General features: G+C 40.9%; 1 protein-coding gene across 1 annotated transcript in view; it reads right to left on the reverse strand.

The window, feature by feature from the left end:
• The window catches only part of LOC130918376 (low choriolytic enzyme-like), a 31,038-nt gene that overhangs the window by 6,418 nt on the left and 12,158 nt on the right, over nucleotides 1-12,462 (reverse strand). Inside the window, exons 5-7 of the mRNA XM_057840062.1 lie at nucleotides 10,314-10,431; nucleotides 8,541-8,719; nucleotides 8,372-8,453 (exon numbers count right to left, since the gene is read on the reverse strand). Coding sequence (XP_057696045.1) covers nucleotides 8,372-8,453; nucleotides 8,541-8,719; nucleotides 10,314-10,431 — 379 coding nt within the window. The remainder of the gene's footprint in view (nucleotides 1-8,371; nucleotides 8,454-8,540; nucleotides 8,720-10,313; nucleotides 10,432-12,462) is intronic.

Here is a 12,462-nt window from a genome sequence, read left to right on the forward strand (position 1 = left end):
ATTGTCTGTCAAAATAAATTAAATACCAGGCCTGCAAGCAGGACTGAACGGGCCCTCGCAATCTAGCGCAACTCGGACGTCACGCAACTCGGACAGTGTGCAGGTCAGGGTGGTGGAAGATCCTCCTCTCTAATCATCTCATTAGAACCTAACATGCTCGAAAGTCGCCTCTTTACATTCACACACCTAAGAGATAAAAACCCCTATTGGAAAGAGTACTACAAAAAAGGAGGCACTAATGAGCTGTGCAGCCAAGCCCTTATTCAAAACACAAATTATATCTTCTAACTGGGCCAATTCGACCAACTGTGCCAAATTCTGTGGCTCTATAAGCTGCCTGAGTCTCTGAAAAAATATTTCCTTTTAATGGCGAACAAAGGGTCGTCACGGCAACAGAGACATGTGGACATGGGCCGTGAAATAAGTATTACAAAAGGTCTTGAAACTACAATGACCAACCTGAAAAGAACTGGAAATATATTAGAACAAATGAGTGACTATCTATTGTCACTAGTTGGCGCTGTAGGGTTGATGCAAATGACCCCTACAGGACCCATAAGACTATGACTCAACAAGCACGAGATGTTTGGCGCAGATATGTTGTAGAAGTTATGACTGTTCAAAACTTGTGGTGAGACGAAATGGCTTCAGTCATTTTTACTTCTCCTGTTGGACCCTTCTGCTTCAACCAAATCTCAGTATTTTTCATCAGGCACCTAAATACATGTCTTAAGGCTCCCCTGATACAGCTTTGAGGTGAATAGATTTTTTCCTTGGAGGAGGAGCCTGTTTTGTAAAAAAAAAAAAAAAAAAAGCCATTTCCTGTTTTCACTAGGTGGCGCTAGGCCTAATGGGTAATATTTCAATGCACTCGTGTTAAGGGTGGGATCCCGCACATACATGCCAGATATGAAAAATATTGAACGTTGTTTCAAGGAGCTATTAGTCATTTACTGAATTTGTCATTTTGCCAAAAAAATGTCTGACTTTGGCACCACGCCCAGGTCAGACCCATGAATGAAAACGCACCATTTTGAAAATTTTAGATCTCCCATGTCTCCTGAATAGTCTAACCAATTTGAAGATGATCCAACTAATTCCCTCTGTGACAAGGTCTCAAATGTGCACCCTGTTAGTTGATAAAAAATTCACATGCGATCCAAAATACCTGATTTCCTGTTGGGTTTGGAATATGGGTTCAAGAGACTTTTTGGAGCAGTTTTGCACAAGGTATCGACTCCCCAAATTTCATTGCTCTTCGTTAAAAAAAAACTAATAGGAAACGCCTTTTTGAAAAATTCAAGGGGGCGCCACTGAGTCATTTTGTTACATTTTTTTGTAACGCCACAAGATTATCGAAATCCACGCAAAGCCGCATGTATGTGCACAATTTTGTGAGTTTTCGTGCATGTCCAGGCCTCCAAATGTAAACTTTACTACAAATGGATAAAAATTTCACATTCGATTTAAAATACCCAATTTTCTGTTGGATTTGGAAAATGGGTGCAAGAGACTTTTTGGAGCAGTTTTGCATAAGGTATGGACTCCCCAAATTTCATTGCTCTACGTTGAAAAAACTTAATAGGAAAGGCCTTTTTTAAAACTCCTTTCTGTCGCCACTAGTTGGCACTGTAGAGTTGATGCAAATGACCCCTACAAGACCCTTCAGGGTATGACTCTCAACAAGCACGGGAAGTTTTCACTTTCCTGTTTGGACCCCTCCGCTTCAACGAAACCTCAATATTTTTCATCAGGCACCTGAACACAGGTCTTAAGGCTCCCCTGATGCAGGTTTGAGGTCAACAGATTTTTTTCCCTTGGAGGAGGAACCATTCTCTTAAAAAAAGGCATTTCCTGTTCTCACTAGGGGGCGCTAGGCCTAATAGGTAATATTTCAATGCACTCGTGTTAAGGGTGGGATACCGCACATACATGCCAGATATGAAAAAGATTTAATATTGTGTCTAGGAGCTATTAGTCATTTACTGAATTTGTCATTTTGCCGAAGAAATGGCCGACTTTGGCACCACGCCCAGGTCAGACCCGTGAATGAAAACGCACCATTTTAAAAACTTAAGATCTCATATGTCTCCTGAACAGTCTCACCAATTTTGAAGATGATCCAACTAACTGCCTCAGCGAAAAGGTCTCAAATGTGCACCTTGTAAATCGATAAAAATTTCATATTCAATCTAAAATAACTGATTTCCTGTTGGGTTTGGAAAATGGGTGCCCATGCTTTTTTGGAGCGGTTTTGGACAAGGTATAGACTCCCCAAATTTCATTGCTCTACGCTGACAGACCTTAATGTTATAGGCCAATTTTAAAATTTCAAGGGGGCGCCACTGAGCAATTTTGTTACATTTTTTTGCAATGTTGCAAAATTACCGAAATTTACAATTTTCCACACGTATGTGCAAATTTTGGTGACTTTTCGTGCATGTTCAGGCCTCCAAAGTGGCCGTTTTCATTTGCCCTGAAATATATTTTTTTTAAAATAAAAAAATAATCCTTTGCAAAACAATAGGGCCTTCGCACGCTTAGTGCTCGGGCCCTAATAACAAAAACAAATCTCAGTCAGGGATTAACAAAGATAAATAAAAATGGAGCCTTTCTTTCAGGAAAACCACCACTTTGTCCACAAGCCCAGCTAAACTCAACAAAAAAATGAAAGCTCCTATGGGCTGCTTTAAGACCACATATGCAAAGTAAAAATAATACTGGGGAGAAGGGAGTAAACCTTGGTTCACTATATTTCTTACAACTGAGCATAGTTTACTATATTTCTCGGTTTAATTAACGTTAACATTGCAGAATAGACATACAGGAGGACACTTCTCCTGAAGCAGCTTCCTACTCAGGTTAGCAAGTTCACAGTTTAATGTAATGGTAATGTTAAACTGTAATGCAGGTCGGACTTTAAGAAGCAAAATTAGCGGTGCCCACCGTTTCCGACCTTCACAACAATGGCTGCTCACATTACTTACAGCGGCTGTTGGCCGAAAAAAAAACTTTTAATATTTCTCCTCTTCGAAGCGGGCAGAGGAGGCGGCATGTGGACATGTAACGTAATTCTGTACAGCTGGAGTGTGCATGTGGGGAGGGGGGTCAAGACATCAGCCAATCAAAGGTGCGTTTGAGGAAAAAAACATGGACTGGCTCATTCAGCAAGTGATAAAGGGGTAAATGTAAGTCTGAAAATAATAAAAAATAATTCACTTAATAATGGTAGGGTCAATTCTATTGTTACATCATTTGGGAAGACAATCTAAATGACCTGTATAACTGAACACATTATATAATGCAAATTAGGTTGCTTCAAAGCTGGTGGGGACAATTTAAGCAACCTGAAAAGTTGGTAGTGTTTTGTCCGTACCGTCCCTATGCAAACCTACGACCTTGCTAGGAGCTATGTTGTTTGGGGCTTTATGCCCCTGGCAGGGTCACCCATGGAAAACAGGTCCTAGGTGAGGGGATAGCCAAAGCATGACTCAAAAGACCCCTATAAAGAAAAAAATTAATGGACTTAAGTTTCCCGGGTTACCGGTGCACACCTCTGGAGCCAGGCCTGGAGTTGGGGCTTGAAGGCGAGTGTCTGGTGGCCGGGCCTGTATCCATGGGCACAGCCCGAAATCGTGGCTTCTCCTTCCCATAGGCTCACCACCTGTGGGAGGCATGCACTTGCAGGGGCGGGGGGGCTTGAGCAACTACCCCTTTGCCCCAACATGCCCAAAGTGCCCCTTTTGCCTGGGCTTTTTTTTTGTGTGCGTTTATGTGTGCTGGCCGACTGTGCAGGCACTCCACCAAGTAATTTACTTGAACACCAAATACACCTTTAAAAATTGAATTTAAAAAAGCTTTCTGTGTGCCGCTAAGCCGCCAGATAACCACCGTCCTCCCCCAGCACTCTGTTCCTCTGTGACCTGGGTGTGTGGTGAAGACTGTGAGGACATCCGGTGGTTAAAAACAAACAGTGTTGCCCTATTAAACCGTGTCCGATCAAATACTGTAGTGAAAATTCTTACACCAGGTTTATTGTGGGCGTTTTAAATACCGTAATTTCCCGAATATAATGCGTATTTTTTTTCCCCCAAAATCAACTTGTAAAATCATGGTGCGCATTATACACGGGTACAGGGATGGACACAGAATTATATGTATATTATATATATATATATATATATATATATATATATATATATATATATATATATATATATATATATATATATATATATATATATATATATATATATATACATATAAAGACCGGTTTTTTTAAACCATTTTGTTTCGGTAATACTTCACTCTGATCGGTCGAATGAGTTCGTCTGTGTTAAATTCAGCTTTTTTCACTCTTCATAAAGCACAGAATTTAGTTTCTCGAACTCATTTGAGTCAACGTTTATTGCAGCTCCGTAACTCGGACCATAACAAACGTAACAAAAAAACCGTACATATTGTCAGTGTACGGTAATGTATTGAACTACCAATGTGCTGTGTTTCACCAGTCAGTAAAATGACATCTCTGTATCTGTACACGAGCTCTGTTTTCTTGTATTCTTCTATTTATTGGTGCTAAAATTAGGGTGCACATTATACACGGGTACAATAATTTTCCCTAGATTTTTTTTTTACAAGTAAATTTGGGGTGCGCGTTATACACGGATGCGCCTTATATTCGGGAAATTACGGTAATTAATAATATGTAATTTTCTCTTAAATAGTTTTCTACTTTAATAATGAATTACGCCCCGCCTCAAGGCTATTTCGATGCGTGTGTCTCCACTCTCTTTAGGGAACCATATCTGTCCGTTCTCTTCACAACCTTATCTAGAAAGGTACACAACTTTAAGTTCTCTAAAAATGAAAAAATGGTTTTGAAAAAACTGCTGATGATTTCTCAGTGAACATCTAATTTGGTTTGTGCTCAGATGAACAACAAGTTGAGTACGGAAGTTCTGATGTACAGTAGAGGTTGAAGGAAGAAAAGAGGCCAAGACTGACTGAGTCACAGCCAGAAAGTGTTGATGACAGTGTTGATATCTATTCACTACTTCCCCCTCCCAATTAAAGTCTGTAACAGTAACAGCCAATTATACTGTACAGCTGATTAAACTGCATGTTGTTCTATAAATGTTGTTGTAAGGTGTATTAAATTATTCTATCTATATCTTCTATACATATCTTCTATCTATCTATGAGCACCTGCCCCTCCATCGGTCTCTGCACAGACCTGGTGGGCGGGGCCATAGGGGTTCAGTGTGTAGGGAGTTAGGTGACCTCCAGCTACAGAAGCTAACTCCTGGGACATGGAATGTCTCCTCGGTGGCGGGGAAGGAGCCCGAGCTGGTGTGTGAGGCAGAGAAGTTCCGACTAGATATAGTCAGACTCGCCTCCACACACATCTTCCACTCTGGAGTTGCCCACAGCGAGAGATGCAGAGCAGGTGTGGGGGTACTTATTGCCCCCTGGCTCGGTGCCTATACGTTCGGGTTTACCCCAGTGGATGAGAGGGTAGCCTCCCTCCGCCTTCGGGTGTGGGGACGGGTCCCGACTGTTGTTTGTGCTTATGCACCGCAACAGTACTCGACACAACTTCATCTACCTGTATATGAACTGTTACTATTATACTGCACTATAACCTATTACGTCATGTAATAGGTCAAAAAGATGGCACGAGAATCATCAAATTCAGATTGGAAAAATTAAACATCACCCATCCTAAGAGCATGAGTACACTCTAGTGGAGAAAAAACATTGTTACCCCTAACTGGTATAATGGAGTCATGTGGTTATTGTTGCAACATCTCATTGGTGAAATTAGCCACTGCCGGCATCGCTGACAAAAATAAAGTGAATAGGTAGAATAAAGAGGGTAAAATGTAACGACTATAGTGTAGCTTCTTCTTCCTGCCTTGGACGGGGGCGGACGTGTTTCCTCCCTGCTCCTGCTGCTGCTATCATCGTCAGTCTAGTCTGTCTGCTTTTTGTGTATTTCCTCTGGATTCAACTGTTGCTGGTCTCTCATACGGAAATGGATCTGATTTGTTGGTCTCTCAGCGCAATTGGCAATATTTTTTCAACAAGACATGGTGCACCAGGAGAGCCGTCTTGATGGTACCTCCGCCGCTGGATACGTGAGAGATTCATGGGATCACCAGAAGCCAGCGTGTCTTACTGTCCTATCTGTGAAAGATATCGAGGATATTTGGCTGTTTGGCGTGATGGTCGTAGGGTTCCTTCTGCTTGGCTTAGGAGGCGCCCTGTTCTACAAGAAAGTTTCCAAGATGTTTACAGTTTCCAGCTTTCAGGAAAATCAACAAATTGACCACGGGTCAAACGGTGTGATTCAAGGCATTGGAGGACAGCGTCGAGGCTCAGATCGAGAACTGGCTCCGTGGACTCACGGTTCGGTCCGAGGAAGGATAGAGAAAAGTGGAAGCTACCTGGCATCAGGTGACGGAACTGTCGAGGCAGACCGTGACGATTGGCAATGACTTAAGGGACCTGAGGTATCACCTTCGCCCTGAGGAGCGTGAATTTGACTGAAGACCTACTGTATTTGGACATATTAAAGTACTTATTCGGCTTAATTTGATTATTATTTTCCTTTCCCTTTTCCTGATCACCCCTCCATGCCTCCCTTCTCCTGGAGAGAGCCGAATAGATGGCCATATATGTTGCCCTTGATTCTCTTCCCAAAGCCGGTCGCAGGGCCCTGCGACTCCTATTTTGTCTACAGACACAAATACTGATACACTTGTGCATAGACACACTCACACACAACCCCCCCCCCAGTCCGCTACCGCCTTTTCTTACTATCTCTGCCCCCCCTTTCCTCCAGCCATGACTAGTAGTTTTCCTTTTTTCAGTACAAAAAATCCTTGCACGTGACCTGTGCGTCGTGTCATTTCCCTGCTATGTTGTATGATATGTGTGTGTTTACTGTAACTCCTGTAACTGCGCTGTAATGCTCTGTAACTTTCGAAGAAGAGAGAGAAGTTGGCGGTGCGGAACGTCTGCAGCGGCCCGATGCTCACTCATTGAACGCAATTTTGTTGTCATCTGTTGGTGTCAATGACTAATAAAGCTATCCTGATCCTGATCCTGACCTGATCCCAAAGTAGTGGAGTCAGAGTAGTAGTGTTTCTTCTTCACAAATCTACTCAAGTAAAAGTACTAACTATTGCAGGGTAAAACTACTCCAAGAAGTACATTTTTCTCAAAAAGTTACACAAGTAAATGTAAATGTAACAGAATAAATTTAACGTGTTACCACACACCTCTGGGCATGGAGTCAACTGACCTTTCATCGATTATTCCACTCAAAAATTCCTTAACTACATCCCACAATTCTTTAACATTTCTTGGTTTTGCTTCAAAAACATCATTTTTATGTCACCCGAATAACCCCAAACATACTAATGAATATTAGGGGTGTAGAAAAATATCGAAAGGGGTATATATCGTGACACTTTGCATCCCAAAAATTTATTGATACGCTCAAGCCAAGAATCGAGATATCATTTTAAAACGGTGTCAATGTTTAAAAAACATAAAACAAAAAGAACCAACAAGTTGCTACCACAATCTTCCACCATAAAAGTGTCTCAGTTAACGCTATGGTTGCCATTGACGGCGCTCAGCGCACAGTCCATTAAGACTGGGAAGGGCGAATGAACGTTCGTTCCTTCGTTCGTTCGTTTGTTCGTTCGCTCGAAACCAGAGCATTCACATTCAGACTCTCACACTAGTGAGTCGGGAAGGGAGGGGATGGCGCAGCACGTCACGAGTGACACAACCATACACTGCTACGATGCAGACTAATTACACATACAGTAAAATGTCACAAATTGTGAACATATGACGGAAACTATTGCACATTTTTGCTTCATTCTCGTCTCGTCAGACGAAAACTGGCATTCGTCTCTCTATGTTTTAGTCTCCCAAAATGCGTTTTTAGCTCGTTATCGTCTCGTCGTCGTCGTCATGGAAAAAAGTGTTTGTTGACTAAATATTTTCCTTATCGTCAACGATAAAAACACTGGTATGAAAATAAATATATATGTTATTGTTCTATGTTTTTTATCAAACATTTACCTTCTTCTGTCTACTTGAGAGTCTAAAATAATTTACAAAGTAGAGGCTGTTCCATCAGACAAACAGTAGAGTTTGCTAAAAAGCATACATGTAAAACTTTGAGCATCCTGCATATGTTAAAACTGTTTCATGCCACAGTAACTCTGCGATCAATTTATCTTTATTTGGCCTGGTGTCCTGTACTACTGACATTACGGTGTTTCATTTTTATGTTTGACTACGGATGCAATTTACTGCTTGATCTGTCTGACAGTTTGTCGTGGATTACCTTCCATAGTGCATGACAGAGTTGTAATCGTAGGGAGTGCCAAGGTTTCTTGTCCTGATTCTCCTGAAGTTGCTCTCCGTCCCTGCAGGAAATTATTGAATGATAATTGTGATACATACACTAAATTGTAATATGCAAAAATCAATCACTTGTTTCAACATAATCCCACCAGGCATGACATTCTGAAGGAGGATTCTGACATGCTGGTCCCTGTCAGATCGAGTCTGTTCATGATTGAATCCCAGGGCGTGGAGCAATTCGTGTTGGATTATATGTCGGAAAACACAGCCCTGACGGCTCAACGACACGTCTTGGCCACCACCACGCCGCCCAACAAACGAATAACACCTGTGTAGAGGGAGGAAAGAACTACAATATAAACATTTTCCACTGTTGAAAAAGACTTTTTGTGGTCAACTGTTTCTGTTGAGAATTATGGGTCCACTCTCAAATAAGTACTGTCAGGGGAGAGAACGCACTTCCCCTTTGTTTTTAGAAGAAAAGGGCTCTCACTCCAGAAGTACAATGATGCTCTGACGTGGCAGAGCTCAGGGGACTGTTATCATACTGTAAGAAAAGGTGGGGTTAACTAGTAAAAACGACGTTCATATGATTATAAGAAAAACACGTCATATCACGAAGCATAGGTGGGCGGCCAGGCAGCTCTTGACCAATAAAATGTTACATTTTGAAGGACAGCTTTGCCCTTGAGAGTGCCTGCCTGCCCTCCCAGCTTCAGAATGTGGACAGCTGTGTTACCTGTGTATCTTGGAATTATAAATTTTAGATAACATTTTTACAATAATAAAGCTTAAAGTGCATACGAAAGGAAAAAAAAAAGTCTTAAATAGCATTATTATCGGAATTAGAATCATATTTTGAGACGATTTGACTACATACAATGATTTGGCAAAGCGTGGATGATGAGAAATAAGTCTTTTAATCCGCCGTTTAGCCACCGCCACTATTATAGGGCTCTAGCGTCCTCAACAGGAAGATGATGTCGGCAGGGTCATGGTTTCATCTGATTTCGAATTCAACCCATTGAGGAGGAATTATTCAGAATGAGGAAAATGCGACGATGAGAGCCGCAAAATGTCATTGTGTCACTCTCTCTACTCCAATATTTTGACAGGATATTCTTTTTATCGAAGTATTTTTCCCCACTTGTTAAATAAATGGTATGATCATGACAAATAACAGTCTTCTGCCAAATGAAATATGAAATAATAAAAAGGCATCTATTCAGTACGACATGGCAAAATTACTTCATAATGGTCAAAACTGTCCACTTCACCTTTACTGTTGCACCTCCCGAACGATATTTTATGCCACCGTAGTTAGTCAGGCTTTTGTCATTTCCCTGCCCCCCGGCTTCGGAGAATGTAAACAAACTAAGAGACGTGACAGCTAGCCGACATGCTAACTCGAAACGAGTGATGTCTCAAAGTCTTATTTTTGCTTTTTGAAGCGAAAAATCATACAAAACTAGGCCGGGGCAATTTCACACGGCGGCGGGGTTGTCCATGGTCTAATACAAAATCCGATTTTTACTTACTTCCACGTAAGTCTAATGGTCCCACAGTAGTAGGGCTTGTTTTGCCCAATATCCGCAGTGAACGGGAACCTTTTGAAAGCCAAGAGGCTCACACGCCTCTCCCTGGTGCAGCAACAATTTTCCGCAGCCGTTTGGCTGGCGTGATGCGAAAAATAAACAAATTACTCTGCAAAACCAGCTGAATCCGCAGTCCATTTGCATGTTACAAAGCAATGCTGTATTGTGAGTTGCTGACCCCGGTGACGTCACATTCACATTTGTGCTTAAATATATTTGCTTCCAATACCGAGGGAAGCGGGGAATATTCCTGAATGCTAAAACTCTGAGTAAGATAACCCTGAGATGAGGCAAATACTGAATTATTTTAGATGGTGTTTTCCTTACCCTGTGCGGGACTTGATGTCCACAAAGTCCTCTTGTCCATTCCGCGGGGTAAAGCGAATGCAAGTAGATTCCGCAAAGGACTCCAGACCATTCATTATGGTCGCTCTTTGTCTTGCAGCTTAATGAAAAATTCAAGAAAAAAAAGATGCAATGGTTTGTTTTTAAATATGAAAAGGAATAAAAGGGAAATAAATTACAAACAACATTTCTGAGATTTAACGCGTACAACCCCTAGCAAAAAGGTATGGAATCGCCAGTCTCAGACAAGCACTCCCTACATTTTATCATGTAGAACAAACGTAGATAAAAAGCTTGAAAAAAAATCCTTGGCATTCAGAAACACTAAAAGAAATGAATAAAAAACATTGCGGTGGTCAGTAAATGTTACTTTCAAACAGCAAGTGCAGGGAAATATATATGGAATCACTCACAATCACAAAAAAACAAAAACAAAGAAATAACAATCAAAACGCATGTCTAGTATTTAGTTGCACCACCTCTGGTTTTTATGACATCTTGCAGTCTCTGCGGCATGGACTTGATGAGTATTCTTCATCAATTTGGTGCCAATTCTCTTTGATTGCAGTTGCCAGATCATCCTTGCAGGTCGGAGCCTTGCTGTGGACCATTCTTTTCTTTTCAGTTTCCACCACAGGTTTTCAATAGGGAGATCTGGGCTTTTTGCAGGCCATGACATTGACTGGATGAGTCTTTCTCCAAGGAATGCTTTAACAGTTTTAGCTCTCTGGCATGATGCATTGTCATCTTGGAAAATGACAAACATATTTTCAATTGATGGGATAAGAAAGCTGTCCAAAATTTCAATGTAAACTTGTGCATTTATTGAGGATTTAACCACAGCCATCGCCCCAGTGCCCTTGCCTGACATGCAGCCCCATATCATCAAGGACTAAGGGAATTTTGATGTTTTCTTCAGGCAGTCATCTTTATAAATCTCACTGGAACAGCACCAAACAAAAGTTCCAGCATCATGTCCAATGCAGATTCTGGACTCTTGACAAGGTGATGACTGATGTATAAATCATTGGTGGAAGTGGTTAGCATGTCCGCCTCACAGTTCTGAGATTAAGAGTTCAATCCCAGGCTTTCAGTGTTGTGTTTGCATGTTTTCCCCATTCCTGCGTGGGTTTTGTCCGGGTACTTTGGCTTCCTCCCACATCCCAAAAACATGCATGACAGGCTAATTAAACACTTGAAGCTTTTTATGAGCTCAGTGATACCCTGGTCCAGATCTGGGAGGAGATCCCTCAGGAGAACATCCGCCACCTCATCAGGCGTTGTAGGGAGGTCATACAGGGTCACGGAGGCCACACACACTACTGAGCCTCATTTTGACTTATTTAAAGGACATTACATCAAAGTTGGATTAGCCTGTGGTGTGTTTTTCCACTTTAATTTTGAGTATAACTCCGAATACTGACCTCCATGAGTTGATACATTTGATTTTCATGGATAATTTTTGTGTGACTTTGTTGTCAGCACATTCAACTATGGAAAGAACAAAGTATATAATATATATGTATATATATTATAATATTAATATTTCATTTATTCAGATCTACAACGTGTAACTTTACCTTTATTTTAATGAGCAGTGTATTACTATTTGTTATTACTCAGCTCATACATTCTAGAAACACAATTTTCACCTATATCAAGAAAAAAATGCTTTCAAATAATGTTTTGAACAATATCTATTCTTGAATTACAAACATTTAGAAAAACAAGCTTTTTTTTTTTTAGATTAAATACACTGATTTATTGCTTAAAATAAGTCTTTGATTTATTGCTTAAAATAAGTCTATTATTGCCTATCTTAGGCTAGCTATTTTTCCTTTTTCAAGAAATCTAAGAAAGTAAATTTTACTTGAAGCCCTGGCAGAGAATTTCACTTATTTCTAGTAGATTTACATTGAAAACAAAGGAAATTAACTTTTTCTAAGACAGTGTGTTTTTGCAGTGTACAAATCTTGGAGTGTGCAAGAAAAATGTTCCTGCACTTGTCAGAACAGCAGCAAATATGCGCAAAATAGGCCTGAATAAGATGAAATGCTAGTTCAGAAATGCTTATGCTATCAAATAAAACAGGGGTCCCCAACGACCGGGCCGCGGACCGGTACCAGTCCGT

The sequence above is a fragment of the Corythoichthys intestinalis genome, chromosome 1, assembly GCF_030265065.1.
Source record: "Corythoichthys intestinalis isolate RoL2023-P3 chromosome 1, ASM3026506v1, whole genome shotgun sequence".
NCBI classification, from domain to species: domain Eukaryota; kingdom Metazoa; phylum Chordata; class Actinopteri; order Syngnathiformes; family Syngnathidae; genus Corythoichthys; species Corythoichthys intestinalis.